This window comes from Telmatherina bonti (assembly GCF_933228915.1).
Source record: "Telmatherina bonti genome assembly, chromosome: 13".
NCBI classification, from domain to species: domain Eukaryota; kingdom Metazoa; phylum Chordata; class Actinopteri; order Atheriniformes; family Telmatherinidae; genus Telmatherina; species Telmatherina bonti.
In genome coordinates this window covers 25,633,852-25,649,478 of record NC_136611.1, presented here as the reverse complement: position 1 = coordinate 25,649,478, position 15,627 = coordinate 25,633,852, and the positions used below count along the sequence as shown (strand labels likewise).

At 37.5% G+C, this 15,627-nt stretch overlaps 1 protein-coding gene across 1 annotated transcript; it reads right to left on the bottom strand.

The window, feature by feature from the left end:
* Positions 1 to 3,121: 3,121 nt before the first annotated feature.
* npc1l1 (NPC1-like 1) lies at positions 3,122 to 12,829 on the bottom strand (the record flags this gene model as incomplete). The annotated part of the gene is made up of 21 exons (XM_079251699.1): positions 3,122 to 3,357; positions 3,456 to 3,618; positions 3,768 to 3,881; positions 4,663 to 4,894; positions 5,052 to 5,202; positions 5,302 to 5,357; positions 5,434 to 5,563; positions 5,679 to 5,806; positions 6,486 to 6,676; positions 6,772 to 6,861; positions 7,028 to 7,293; positions 7,393 to 7,507; positions 7,644 to 7,826; positions 8,502 to 8,630; positions 8,982 to 9,154; positions 9,246 to 9,346; positions 9,444 to 9,667; positions 9,776 to 10,069; positions 10,206 to 11,111; positions 11,247 to 11,408; positions 12,788 to 12,829. 21 exons carry the CDS (start codon positions 12,827 to 12,829, stop codon positions 3,122 to 3,124), a joined length of 4,086 nt encoding a protein of 1,361 aa, XP_079107825.1.
* Between the last annotated feature and the right edge of the window lie 2,798 nt (positions 12,830 to 15,627).

Genomic DNA, 15,627 nt, shown 5'->3' with positions numbered 1-15,627 from the left:
TTGCCTTTAAAGACAAAAGATGCTCAGAGGTGTTTAGATTGGATCTGCTTGGCTGTAGAACTCATCAGTTTCTAAGAGTGAAATATGCTGTGCTATGTTTTAAACTATCATATATTTAGTTGTAAATGAAAGTTTCTTACACACCTATCCCAGGTGATGTTCAATAAAACGATGGATACATTCAGTGCTGCTTCCAAAGACAATAAAAAGCAGTTATGTCAAGGTTTACTGTGTGCAACAAAAGGTCGGGATTAATGCAAAGGTCAATGAGAGAAATGTATATGTTAACAGTTTCTGTGGGTATCTAATAACTTTATTAATAGAACTTTTATGTTATGCTCTTAGAATGAGCCAGTTACAATATATCTTGTGGTTTCACATACATGACAGCTGCTGTATTTGTGCCACCATTTTCACCACGATAAATGAATGGACAGTGTGACATGAGAACCCTCTTTAAAACAGGAGTTCCAACTTCGATAGTCGCTATTCACCATTCGGGATAGTAGTCACTGACTACCAGGATCCAGAACGGTTCTGAGCATTAACAGTAATTTCTATGTCCATTTTTACCACTAGATGTCAGCAACTCTTACACATTTTACCTTTAGGTTTGAGACTTTCTGATGCGTTTTAATGACTTCCTCTGTGGAAACGTGTACAGCAGGGAGTCATTTCATAAACACACATTCCATGTGTAAGTGGGAGCATCCAAGAGAATGAGAGGTGTGGCCATTTGTGAAACCTGAATCGTGTTTGTGATCTGCATTAGAGAATCAAACTGCAAGATTCTCCAAGTTCACCAAACACAAGTTCAGCTGCAACAATCTGCAAAAAAGTATTCTAAAAGCTATCTCTCTCTCTCTCTCTCTCTCTCTCTCTCTCTCTCTCTCAATATATATATATATATATATATATATATATATATATATATAAATAAAAATAAATAAATATATATATATATATATATATATATATATATATATATATATATATATGTATATATATATATATATAAAAATAAATATATATATATATATGTATATGTATATATATATATATGTATATGCATATATATATATATATATATGTATATATATGTATATCTATATATATATATATATATATATATAGATATATATATATATAAATAAATAAAGATATATATATATATATATATATATATATATATATATATATATATATATATATATATATATATATATTTATTTATTTTTATTTATATATATATATATATATATATATATATATATATATATATATATATATATATATATATATATATATATATATATATATATATATGTATATATCACCTCCACCACCTGGGGGCATGGTTATTACCACCAGCAAGAGTAAAACTAAAAACAGCTGCAAGCCACACAGGTGTAAAAGTACACCAGACATGATCTTAATTGTTTTATTTTATTCTATTTTATTTATTTATTTTTTAACTTGTCTTGTCCAGTATTAAACCAATCAGAATGATGGTCTGGGTGTCTTGCAGAGCAAATTTGCATTGTTTGGAGATGTTTTATATATAAAGACCCCCTTGATAATCGGATATCTTATTTTATTTGTTTGTTTATTTTGAATAAATGTTTGTATTGCAGAGTTTGCATAGTACTGCTGGACTTGACTGGAGAGGATAGGAAAGGGACAGAAAGGCCATGAAAGAAAAGGAAAGTACACAGAGAATAAGGAGGAGATAGAAAAACATAATGTAGATATTTGTGATTCCAATTACAGGTTTATTTACAATATGTATCTATTTAACAAAAAACAAAAAAAACCCTCTAACAAGGTTGCCAAGTCAAGACTTGAGTCAGTACTCAGCTGGGGATCCTTCGCTCTTGTTAATTGTTTGGGGTGGGGCACCAGAGCCGGGCACCTACACCCTATGACACACTCAGGAAAGCAGACAAAATGACAGCAGCTGTAAACGCCTGCACTGCAACACGCCTGGAAGATAAAATCCACATGTTGCATAAGCCCACAAAGATAAAACTCAGCTTTCTATGAATGAGTGGTATACACACCTGGAGGACGAGGCACAGCTCTGCCGTTCAGGAGAGGAGGGTGAAGCGGGGAACCACGTCCTTACAGGTAAAAGGCCAATAAGCTTAGAGGATGGCAGGGCAATCCAACCCTAACATAAAAATGTGGAGCAGACCAGCCTCATGAGGTGGAGCTGTGGCTCAAAAAGACCAAACTATAATTCAAGTTTGAAATGGACAGAGAAACCAACCAGTGGAGAAGAAGCCACCAAGCAGCCTCCTTCACCTTGTGGATGTTCCACGGGAGGACGTGTGAAGAAGAAGAGATTGCTTCCTACCACACCCATGTAAATGACAAAAACTCCAAAACATTAATAATGCAAAATGATTGCTTTGTACCACAATGATTTTATTTTTCTTCTTCCAGAACTCATCACATTATAAAAAGATGCTGCTTCAATTAGTATTTTCAAAACTCTTATTACAATGGATAAATACAACCTTTATATTTGAATTAACAATGCTTTCAGTACCTACTGAAATAATGTACCAGCCTGGACTTGAGGTATACTACTCCTAATATAACATAGACCTGAAAAGATCAATTCTAGAGCGTCATGAGCACTTTAGGATGTACACTCTTTAAAAAAAAGGTGTTTTGAAAAATAAATAAAATCTATTACCAAATACACAATTAACATCTTTTTATTTCTTAGTGATTGCACACTTTACAGCAGCTTGTACTTGTAGAAACTATCCAATACCACTGGAGTGTTTAAATTTCTCTAAATACTGCTATTGTGACATGAAACATACAAATAATTACATCCAGTACAAAAAAAGAATAAAACAAAATCACGATAATTGCATTGGCACCTTGTTGCATTTCTCCTCAAAATATTGCACAGCTATACGTTGCTGTCTGCCCCACAGATCCATTTCTGATTGAGGTGAACAGTTAAGGTGATGATTTTTCTAGGAAGCCAAATACTGGCTCCATGTTTGCTTTGTACCGCTTTATGTGTCCATTACTGCTCCATATGTTGCACAAGTATCAGCTCTTCAGAGCTGAAAGCAGTTTATGGGATACTTGGCACTGGTGCTTATAAACGGTCAATTTTGTCCTTCTTTTCAATACTTTCAGAAGTATCTTCTTTCCTGTCTTGTGAAGGTTTGCTGTCATCTGAGTGAGATGTTTTTGTGCTTGAGCCTGCTTCCTGTTGCGTTTCATGGTCTTCGTAACTGACATTATCATACGCTTCCTTTATTTGGTTCTTCATCTCCAGATTTCTGTTGGACATCTGAAGCTGCAGCAGCACAGCTTTATTAACACCAGGGCCTGAAAGAAGGAATGGGATTTATTTAATTCTCAGTCTTTTTTTTAAATTAGCACTCCTCTATTGCACAGGGGAAAAAATGGTGAAAAAATGTACATACCAAAGTAACTAAGCAGCACAGGGAGGAATATCAGTCCATGAGCCATTCCCAGAAGTGTAATGACAAGATTTAACCGGAAGAAGAAAATCTGGATGAGCTGTGCTTTGGCAAACGCCAGCACAAGGATGCCTGGCAGGTTGGTCATTGCAACACCAGCAAATACCTACAATGTACAAAAACAGACATGTTGAACTGTTGCTTTGTGATGCAATGTACACACTTACAATCAGCCATTTTGCCACCAATAAATGTTAATCTCTCTAACTTTAGCTTCTTGAAAAATGCTGTTAGATAATGCAATGGTTTACTTACTGCACTGCCCATATTGGCCGTAGCCTCCTTTGCTCTTTCCACCCGTGTGAGCTTAATGCTGAGAGCAAAGGATCTTGTTATGTGGGACACAAACTCCACAGATATACCCACTGCCTGTAGAAAGCATTGATTAAGTAAATTAATAAAGTGTATGTCTTATTTCTTTTTCTTTTTTACAATAATCCATTTGTCTAGACAAATATTTGATAAATTAAGTGGCCATTTAATCTATTATTATCCATCAACAAGTGATATTTATTTCTAAAGGACAAGACAAACATATAATAACCATAAGCACATTGAAATAAAACATGTTGGAAAGGTTTGCAATTATTGTTTCCACCTGATTTACAACACCCCAGAATAATTTCTCCATAGAAGAAAATTATGAAGGGAACAGCAGTGATTTGTTAATAATCTACAGTATACTAATGCGGTGGACATTTGGGGAGACAGTGTGGAGGCAGATTGCACACCTTCAATGTCTTCCTTGTATTTTATTTTGAAATTATATGTTTACTGTTTTCTATTAAAACAAACAAACAACAACAACAACAACAAAAAACAAACAATTTTGAACCCTCTCCACTCTGTTAGAGAAAGGTTTACAGTGATTCTTCAGCTCTAATCAGCTGTGTTTTTATTTGGGTTCAGAGTCCTGGGGAAAGCCTGTGACTGTTATTTGGAACTAAATCATTATATGCCCTCAAGTGCATGATGAATTCAGGATATGATACATTTTTACTCTCCCTCCATGCTATGACACTGAAGTATAACATATACATGTTAAAACCTGAAAAACTTAATTTGATTTCATGGGTTACTTTGAAAAGCCATTTCTAAAGCAACAGAAAAATAGCACCCCTTAAACACCCCATGAGTGATTATTTCTTACCGTGACCAGATTGATCAGAGCTACTGCATTGTAATCAATACTCCATAATGTCATGACTCCAACAGTATCCACAACAATCATGATTATTGTGATCAAATTGAGCAGGCCAGATCGCAGATCCAAACCGAGCAGCAAGCAGCACACGACAAAGGTAGGCAGCAGACACAGTCCGATGTTGAAGAGTCCCTCTGATACAATAGTTAGGTACTGCTCATAAAACACATTAGTTATCCTGCAAGAAGGAGAAAAAGAGATCATGATCAGGAATTACTGACTAATTAAACTTAATCACAAAATTCTATATGAACATTTTAATGGTAATGTCAAAACTAAAAGCCATTTCAGTTGAGAGAAAGACAGTAAGTAGAAAGGGGAAATAATGCACATACGTGTAAGGAAATACTTCAAAGTCAGGTGAAGTGCCTGTAATGTTCCTCATGCCCAGTGTGATGTTGTCAGCCAGCTCCCTGACTTTTTGCAGGGCTGCAGTGAACTCCTGAGAGTTGGTCAGAGGTATGTGGTAAGCCATGAACCGAGAGGCTGGGATGATCAGGAAAACAAGGTAAATGTCATCTTCTGAAATTATTTCTACTTAAATCAACACAACATATTAAACGACTTTGAGATGTAACAACCTACCAATTATTTCTCCACTGTCATCCGTCACGACTGACGAGTCATAAGCCCCTAAACCGCTGTTATGAAAAATAGAAGCAGTGAGATTGCTGTTTGTATTATGTTTATTTGATTGTGTGCACCTATAATACTCACCCTTTTGGGCATTGAAGGTCAGGCCTGTTACCCAGGAAGTCAGGGAGGAAGCGGTTGAATTCTTCTTCACTGGGCCTGATGACACCATCAGGAGAGCGGGCTATGCATTTATCTCTACACATAAATGACGCTGTGGAGGCATGCAAGAGGAGAGGGTGTTCATAAAGTCATGCTGGCAACTTCTCTGAGGTACGAAAATTCACTTCTAATGTATTATGTGCTATTTAATTAGCAGGGGCTCTCACTTATGTTTGCAGGACAGAACTTTCCAGCATTTGGTCCATAGGCGTAGAGGCGACAACATCTAGAGCCAGGGTTCAGCCAGTCAATGAAATCATCCACCCATGAGTTAGCAGGAATTCCCAAATACGATCTGTATGTCACATCATTAAGTCAGATGACAAACACTCACATCAAAGAACATAACCAATTCTATTACTATTGCCACCAAACTCCAGTAACATGGTCATATACATCATTATTACTATTTAGAGGTTTAGGAAAGGATTAACTCATCTATGTCAAGCTTTAGCCTCACTGACAATGCAGTGGTGTTGTTTAAATGTTAATTCAGGTTCTTTCATATCATTTTTTGACTCAACATGTAATCCTTCTGTGATCTGCTCTATATTTATTAAATCTAATTGCAAATATTCCTGATGTTGTTTCATTTTATTTAAACCATTGTGAATTTAGTAATAAACAATTAAATACAGAAATAAGAATAAAAGATCTGCCTTATATCCATAAAGCTCCCCTTTGCAAAGCAAAATTTGTCTGGCACAACACAGCAGACGGATCACCATTCTGCTTGCCATTTATCTCCTCAGTGGCACTGGTACAAGTCAGTTAATCCTTAACTCATTTGATCGGCTGGTATGCTAGAGGTTGCAAATATGATATCAGTAGGTTCAAGGATCTGAAAAATTATGATAATGTGAAGGACATGGGAAAGAAAAAGTCTAAACATTGCACTAAAACGAGGATATAGTAAAGTGTATCAGAGATCAAAGGTAAAATAAAAAACAAAGAAGGAAGGAACTCTTGCTCACCGATTTGGGTAGTTAGTGGCATACTGGATTTTCTGGGTCATTGAGAACTGATCACAGCCCACGCTGGAGCAGACTCCATTCATGCCCTCCACAGTGGAGAAGTTGTAGCCCCTCTTTGTTACAAAATAAACAGGAGCCCCGACTTCAAAATATTTGTACAAGTATTGGAAATAGTCCAGCATATAAGAGCCCTGCACAAGAGTAGAGTAATCTTTGTGAGGTTACACAGAAAGAGAGCTGCAACTTGTTTATTTAGATGGCACTGAATAAAGTGCTGCATGCTGACCTGTGGCATAGCCAACTCCTGATCCAAGCCCACTTTTACATTCAGCATTAGGAAGATGGAGGCACAGAACATAAAGATGAAAACCACCATCTGAAGAAAAGAGAGTTGAGTACATCAAATATCCAGTCAAAGCACTTCTGTACATCATGAGTAAATTTAGCTTAATACAAGGGTGAGGATGTATTTATTCTTTTTTTGTTTTATTATTTTTTTAAAATGTTTTACTTTTAGTAGATTTTTAGTGCTTTTCATTTACCACTATGATCCTGGTGAAGCCGTTCAGCAGGGCCGGGGCATAGTATTTCCTCATAAAGGGCAACAGAAAGCCCTCATTTGCTTTGTTGGGACGCTTTGTTGACACACTAACACAACAGAAGAGTTCACAGCGATTGCTGTCTTGACGCCGAGCATCCAGCGACAGCAATGCTACAAAGGCTGTCATCTGAAGGACAAAGTCCATAAGCACAGCCAAAGCAGCATAAAGAGCAAAGGATTTCACTGCTGGCATGGTGGACAGGGCCCCTAGTGAAGCACAACAGAAACATGGTCGAATATGAAGATGTTGCATGAAATTTTTTAGCTTTAATTAGGATGTTATAGAAATTTAAAAGAAGTTCTTACCTAGAAAGAAGCAGACTGACTCAGAGAGACTGCAAAGGAGCATGCTGGGAGCTACATGACCAAGTACACGGCCAATTTGCTCCTCTCGCGTCTCTCCAGGCTTTCGTACATCCCTCTGCAAGGGCAGAAATGTAAGGTAACATTACTGAAGATGAAGATCAATCAGCAACACTATGCCACTGTGTATTCAGTACACACACACACACACACACACACACACACACACACACACACACACACACACAACCTACCTGGTACTCCAAAACAAAGATGAAGATGTTGTCAGCTCCAACAGCAAGCACCAAAAACGGCACAACTTGCAGAATGACCAGTGAGGAGGGGATGCCGATCCATGAGTAGAAACCCATGGAAGCCAGAACAGAACAGCCAACCACCAGGATCCCACCCAGACCCACCAAGAACTTGGAGTCCACCTGCAGGACAAAAAGATAAGAATATGGTTATGATTCTTTTTTATTTCCCATATCTTCTGTTCTATCATGCTTTCTGTCCCGTACAACTTTGTGGCTAATAAACCAAACAGAACATGTTCTACCGTGAAGATAAACGTCATATAGGTGAAATAGCCATTGTGTGACAGCTTCTGCTTATCATGCAGTGTGCATGATAAGCAGTGTTTCGTCAATGTGTCCTCTTGGTACCCATCAAATTCAAAATACAGTCTATAAAATACTAATTATACAGCAGACAACACTAATCAAGAGTAGTTATGTAACTGTACAGGAATACATCGGATCCTCATGGAATGCTGTGTATGTTCCAGACATTTGGTTTTTGAAAATATTAAAATTTTGTGCTGATGATTGCACTTTGTTGATATTCAGTAGATGATCAACATTTATGACATTTCCTATTAAAGTAGTTGTCACAATATTTTACTTTAACACCACAAAAGTGACTAAGATCTGATATTTAAAGGACAAGTTAAAAAAAAAAGATCTGATGTTTAGTTACCATAGTTACCAATGCAAATAATGAATGAATACACAACAAATGATTACGATTGCTTCATTAAACCAGAGTTCAGAAAACTGCAAGTGGCTGCAGAAGATGTTTATAAAAAAAGAAACAACTATCTGAAACCTTACCAGTATGCGTTTCCAAGACGAGTACTCCCCAAGTGCCACAGCGATGTAAACAAAGATTACTGCATAGCTGATCATGAAGATGGGAATGTCTTCTGCTGTTGTTCTGTTAATTTCATCCTCTAGAGATCTCTGTAGAACAGGGAGAGTCCAGCAACAGGTTGAAGATTAGAGGTTGAGAATTAGATTAGATAAAGGATGAGGAGACAACTCATCACTTCCCACAGAAAAGCTACAGAAATAGTTCTTTATCAGCAAGACTATTGATTACCTTTTTCTCATAAAAAAAGTTAAACAAGAGACAGAAAAGCCAGGAGGAGGAAAGAGAAGAGAAGCAAGTTGGGACACTGATACAACAAATCCAAGTGATTAAAAAAATAATAAAAAAAGGAATATTCCTGAATTTGTCTTTGGAAATGAACAGTTGTGAACCATGAAAAGCATGTTTTTGTTTTTTTTTTAATTTTCCATAGATTACTGTACCTCGGCCATATATGCAAAGGTGAAATTACAAGCAGGATCCTTCTTGTAGTCCTGGACAACTTTAAGAAACTCTTTCTCCCACTGCAAAGCCACTTTGAACCTGGGGTTGTCACGAGCATAGTTGTTAAGTGAGAAGGTCATGATGAGAGCTTCAGCATTGGTATACTCATCATCTGGGGAAAGAAAGACATATGATGTTCAAGAAGATCTGAAACATCTTTGTCAACAGCTGTGCAGATCGCTTGTTGTGCTAAACTTCCTCACCCTTATAGCCTCCAACAGCTAGAAATGAGAAGACTGGAGCTCCGTAATCAGACATGCAACTCATTCCTAAATCAGTGATATCTTTGAAGGACAATGGAGAGCTGGAGTAGAGACACAATAAATAAAGATGAAGTCATTAAAGTCTGGTTTATGTATTGTTGTAGATAAATGCCAGTGTATTTTTTAATGGACACTTACCTGAGGCAGTAGATTAGGTGGTCTCTCCAGTCCACCTCTCTGGTCTCTCCCAGCTCAGTCATATTCACTTTTGCATTAATGTTTTTCAGGCTGTTCTGGAAGTACTGTGGCAAGCTGTTTACTGCACAGTCAGTCAGGGATGGATTGGACGGGTTCAGCGGTGCATAGCATACATCCTTCAGATTTGCTGTGCGGTTCAGATCCTCTGACCAGAACTCAATTTTCTAGATGTTGCGATAAAAAAGAGAAAAAAAAAGTAATTGATGAGCAAAAATAATATGCTTACTTTTGCAAAATAATATCCCTTTGTCAGTTTTGACCACATAGACTACCTGTATTTTTTTCTGAAGTTCCAGTAGCTCAATGACAAGATCTTTAGATAAAATCCCACTGAAGTTCTGCGGTCCAAACAGCAAAGAGTCGTAAATGTAGCCTTTCCTGTCTGGTGCTGTCAAAATCAGCTGGTTTGTCCTGAAGAAGGGGGTAAAGTGCTTGTCATGGAAGTCTTTCTCCTGACGGGCCCGGCTTTTGGGAGCAGACCACAACTCAACTGGATCAGTGGTGAGTTCAATGGACTTGAGGCCAACAGAGAACGCAGCCACCACAACAGCAGACACAATCAATACCTTAAATAAAGACAAAGCATTCACCAGTGAGAAATCTCTTCTCATTCTGTTTTTTTTTTTTTTTCCAGTGAAAAGACTGGATTCAGTTGAATAGAAGTTTAACAAAAGTTAGACGGCATCTTGTTAACTTGCTTACCAATGAAGGATAAGTGGCTATGAGCGTTCCCCAAGCCTGAAACTGTGAGCTCAGGAAAGCTTGTGCAGCCAAACTGGTCTTATCAGCACATTTCACTTCCGATGGATGAATATCAGGAACAGTCTCACTGTTCTTGTCTTTGTTTTTACCAGTTTTCTTTCCCTTTTCTTCATCCTTTCCTTTTTGAGACTTCATCAGGCAAGAGGCAACGAGGAAGAGCAAGAAGCTACATAGTAGGAGGCAGAGTAAAATAATGGCAATCACAAAGAATCCATCTGTCCCAAACAGCTGGAAAGGTGGAGGGGGTGGGTCAAGAGGTGGCACAATTGGGCATGCTTCTTGGCAGTCCTGGCAGGAGCATGCCTCACCACCTGATGGTGTTTTCTCACTGCACTTAAGAGGTTGTCCATTGTATGGAACCACACCTTCGGGCAGCCCTGCGGTTTCGCCCGGTCTTATCAGTCGGAAGTCAATGTCAAGTGGAGCAAGGCCGTTACTGGAATCCCCCTGGAAATCATACCAGCGCTGTGGAGTGCACAGCTTGGCACCAAACCGACCACACATGGTGGAGATGGCAAAGCCTCCCGTGGCTGGAATTCTGACATTTTGACAAGACTTGAAGGCGTTGTCTGCAAAAGTGGTGCTGACATATGCCTGATAGCCCACCACGGCCTCCCTGGTGATACCTAGTTCAGTGACGTTCATGACCTTTGTGACATTTATTGACAGCGTCTGGTTGGGGCTACAGGTGTTGATGCAGTGGAGGTGGGCAAAGTTTTCTGCACAGGAAGGGCAGCGGTTCAGCACTGCCCGAGACAAGGTCAGACTCTTCTGCAGAGATGTCATCTGTTTGATGGAGCAGCAGGCATATGTGTTACCCTCTCCTTGATCCAAAATGGGACACACCTGGAGCGAGAACAGGCTTTATTAAACAGTGCAGACTTATTTATGAGCTCAGTTCTTGTTAAAAAATGGATTTTATTTCTGTTTGTTCATTATTAGACTTTTCAATCCTCTTTTGAGTCCCTCTCATAAACAAACCTCTTGAAGCTTTTTGTAGTGTTCTCCTTTGAGAGCTCGGGCAGGGCTATAATTGAGACAGGGGACGATAGGAGGGATGAGGGGTTCCCCTAGAGATGGGTTACGGCCACATTCCTCATAGAAAGCACAATAGCCAGGCTGATGCTGAGCCGCTGACAACACCTGTGCATGAGAAAGTCATTAAAAACAGCTATTACGATTAAAAAATTAACGTTAATATGTGACAAATTTTAAATATTTTCTAAAGCATTTGATTAATACCCATATTTCATTAAATCAATCAATGAATGTCATGTCTGTCAGAGTGACTTGTGCTGTATAGTGTCCTGCCAGCTCACAGCTGTTGGGACCAAATAGCTTGGATTTTCCATGTCATCATATCGTTTGATTTTAATATATGTATTTAGATATTCTTCCTCAGTAGCTCAGCCATGGACAGAAAGTTATTTTAAGCCAACATTAAAACTGTTGAAGCTTTCATTATTTGAATATGGTGTATTATTGTCATCTCTTTGCTTTTTAATAGGTATGTTTGTCAATGTTTTTGCATTATATAGTTCAGCAGAATGGACAATAAAAAATTATTTTAATGACTTAGGGTACATCCTTATTCATATTGAAAGAATTTTCCAACCAGGTCCAACACTTTTCAATTGGTATAAAAAGTGCTAAAATACTACTTCTGTTGTTATTATATTATGAATGTTATGGACGATAAGGATTTTTTTTTTTTTTTACAAATACTTTTAAGTAAACACAATTAGACTCCATCACTTTTACTTGTAACTGGTTCTCCTCATTTTTGGCATCGATTTTATTTGTTTGTTTTTTTGCTGAAGTAAAATGTCTGTGAACTTCTTCTACCACTCTCTATTTTATACCAGAGTTTTTCCCTCTTCCCACATCAGCAAAACCAGAAAGTGAAAATAAAATCTTGGTTTCTGCGATAGCTATGACTAAACCCACACAAGGCGTTTTATGTGAAGGGTCATTTTCAAGTGAAAAATTAGTCATCTACTGTCAACATCAACATGTCATTTTAATCGTCTTGTGCAAACACAGTAATTGTAAACTAGACTAATGTGGATTTGTTTTAACTAGATCACAATGAATTGGGGGAATTTATTATGTCCATTAAGTGCCTTCAGACGACTGTTGTAGACTGGAACAATATAAGTAAAGCTAAATTGAATTAAATTAATATTCATCTACATCTGACTTTTTACCAAAAATATGACAAAGCAAAGGACAGTCACTGTGCTTATAAATTTAAGTTGTTGTGCTTTTGTTTGTTACAAAAATAAATTAGATAAATATGTACTATTTAGTATTTGAATTGAACAAGTAATACTGCTGAACTGTATTTATTGACGCTGGTAACATCATATCCTTATTAAGATTTTTAGTAGTTTGTAAGTTGGAAGAAAATATTAAGGATACAGAATTCTAAATATAGAGAATTATAGCAAATTAAATGTCCTTGTTTCAGACCAATCAGGTCCTGTTTTGCTACCAAAGAAAGAAATCCCAAAGTTACTTACCAAAAAGGCCAGAAGAATAATCAGAGCGCCAAAACGAATCATGATTCCTGAGAGGGTTTCAGTAACACAACAGAATCCTTGCATATAACACACTGGAGTGCATATGAATCACTGTCCTATATGTCCAATGTCAAGACACATAAGACGAGGACAGAATGAGGAACTCTGCTGCTTTCTTCTTTCTCCTATCGCCTGTCTGGCTAAAAATGAGATGGTTAAGGGGAGAAAAAACATCATGTCTTGTCTAACGTCATCACTCCTGTGATGTCACAGCAGTCTTATCTGGTGTGATTTTGCAGCTGACCAATCGCTGCTACAGAGGATCAATTCTTCTGTCTGATCATTAACACAGGAGCAATTATGATATGGTTACTGAGGTGATCCTAAGCAGCTCAAAAATACACTATTTGGGGGGAATCTGAAACAACGACCACGCCCAGTTCTTCTCTAACATGTACAGTATAAAACTATAAACTGTCACTGTTCCCTCAACAATACGCGTACTGTACCAAATCTATTCATAGTTTCTTTTTTTGTTATTATGGCAGTTATTGCGCTACTTTACATGTGATCATGACCTTTTCATGTCTCTGTAATGAAACAACTATAGACCTGTCTCTAACCTCTCTTTTATATCCAAGATAATTGAAAAAGTTGTGTTCAATCAGCTTCATGACTTTTTAAATGAAAGTGGAAATCTTGATAAATTCCAGTCAGGCTTTCGACCTCATCACAGCACTGAAACAGCTCTGGTCGAAGTCTTAAATGATACTATGTTGAATATGGATTCTGGCCAAGTGTCAGTTCTGGTTCTGCTGGATCTCAGTGCTGCATTTGATACTGTAGATCACAGAATTCTGTTGGACAGGCTGGAAACTGGGTTGGATTTTCTGGAGTGGTCCTCAACTGGTTCAGGTCCTATTTAGAAGGCCGGAGTTATTTTGTTACAATTGACAGCTATGAATCTGAGGGAGTGGCCGTGACTTGTGGAGTACCTCAGGGGTCAGTCCTTGGGCCTCTTCTGTTCAACTTGTATATGCTCCCTTTGGGTCAAATAATACAGAACTTTAACATCAATTATCACAGCTATGCAGATGACATGCAGCTTTATGTGTCTTTGTCACCAGATGACCACAGTCCAATAGACTTACGTGCCAGTGTTTGGAGCAAGTAAACACCTGGATGAGAGAGAACTTTCTTCGATTATTTGAAGACAAAACTGAGATTATTCTGTTTGGTAGCAAAGAGAAGAGGGTCAGTGTTGGTAAACACCTGGAGACTTGAGCTCTCAAAACTACCAATCAAGTCTGTAACCTTGGAGTGTTGATAGACTCAGATCTGACTTTCAGCAGCCACATAAAAGCTGTCACTAAGACAGCTTTTTACCAACTGAGAAACATCAACAGAATTAAAAGTTTAGTCTCCCAGAAAGATCAGGAGAAATGTATCCATGCATTCATCTCCAGCAGATTGTATTACTGTGATGGTCTTTTAACAGGAATTCCTAAAAAGAGCATTAAACATCTGTAGTTCATCCAGAATGCTTCTGCTAGAGATTTAACTAGAACTAAGAGGTCTGAACACATCACACCAGTTTTAAAATCTTTACACTGGCTTCCAGTCAATCACAGGATAGATTTCAAAACCCTGTTGATTGTTTACAAATCCCAGAATGGTTCTGGACCAGAATACATCTGTGATATGTTCAGAGAATATAAACCAAGCAGAGCTCTTCGATCCAAAGACTCGGGTCAACTAGTCCAGACCAGAATCCAGACTAAACATGGAGAAGCAGCATTTAGCTGTTACGCTGCAAACAAGTGGAACACATTGCCAGTGGAGATGAAACTTTCACCAAATGTAGAAACTTTTAAATCCAGGTTAAAAAAAATTTTTTTAAATTTTGATTAATTCTGCCTTGAATTATTTTAATATAATTTATGATTTTATTGTGATTTTGTTATTTGTATTTTCTCTTATGTTTTTTTTCTGTAATGCTTTTAATGTTTCATGTAAAGCACTTTGAATTGTCTTGTACATGAAAGGTGCTATACAAATAAACTTGCCTTGCCTGACACCATCATTTGCTGTAAGTGATTGTGCTGAATTTAAAGTGCAGAGAGAGAATTGAAAGGTGAATTATATACTTGAAATACAGCAGGAAAATTTTAAATTAATCTTTGTAGGCTGTTTTTTTCCCTCCAAAAAGTACAGGTACAACCTGTAGATAGCAGCAAGCCAACTTGATAAAAAAAAGAAGACAAATCATCACATCCATAATTTAAAATCAGCTCAATTAATGCTGTTATCGCATGCCAAGGTCATTTTCAAGATAAGCTGACAATTGAGGCTTCACAGTTATACCGAAGGATCATCTAAGCTATCAGGGTGAAGGTGCACACGCACTGAAATTTGTGATAAATAAAGATGGTGGGAAAGACAAGAAAATGTGGAGCAGATATGGTGATGTTCTTTATTCTTTCATAAGCTGATAAGACATGAAAAGACATAAAATTGTCTAGGAAGTACACTAAATCCTTCTGCAGACAGCCGTGCACATAATTCATACCATGGGATTTACAAGAACAGTAATCAATTTATCTACTGCTCTTCTGTTCATAGAGTAATTCCTATATTGTACAGCCATTCACACATTGGCTGTGTAATACTGAAAAGTTAATAATCATACTAATAAAAGAAATGATAGCTTGAACAAGTTCCATATGTTTTATTCATATGTTTTATTCCACTAAATTTAATCTGTTAGTCTCTCAATGATGGCATTATTGCTCAGTTTTATTGTGTTTCTCTAACCTTGACAGTTGGAGAATGCTCTGGTA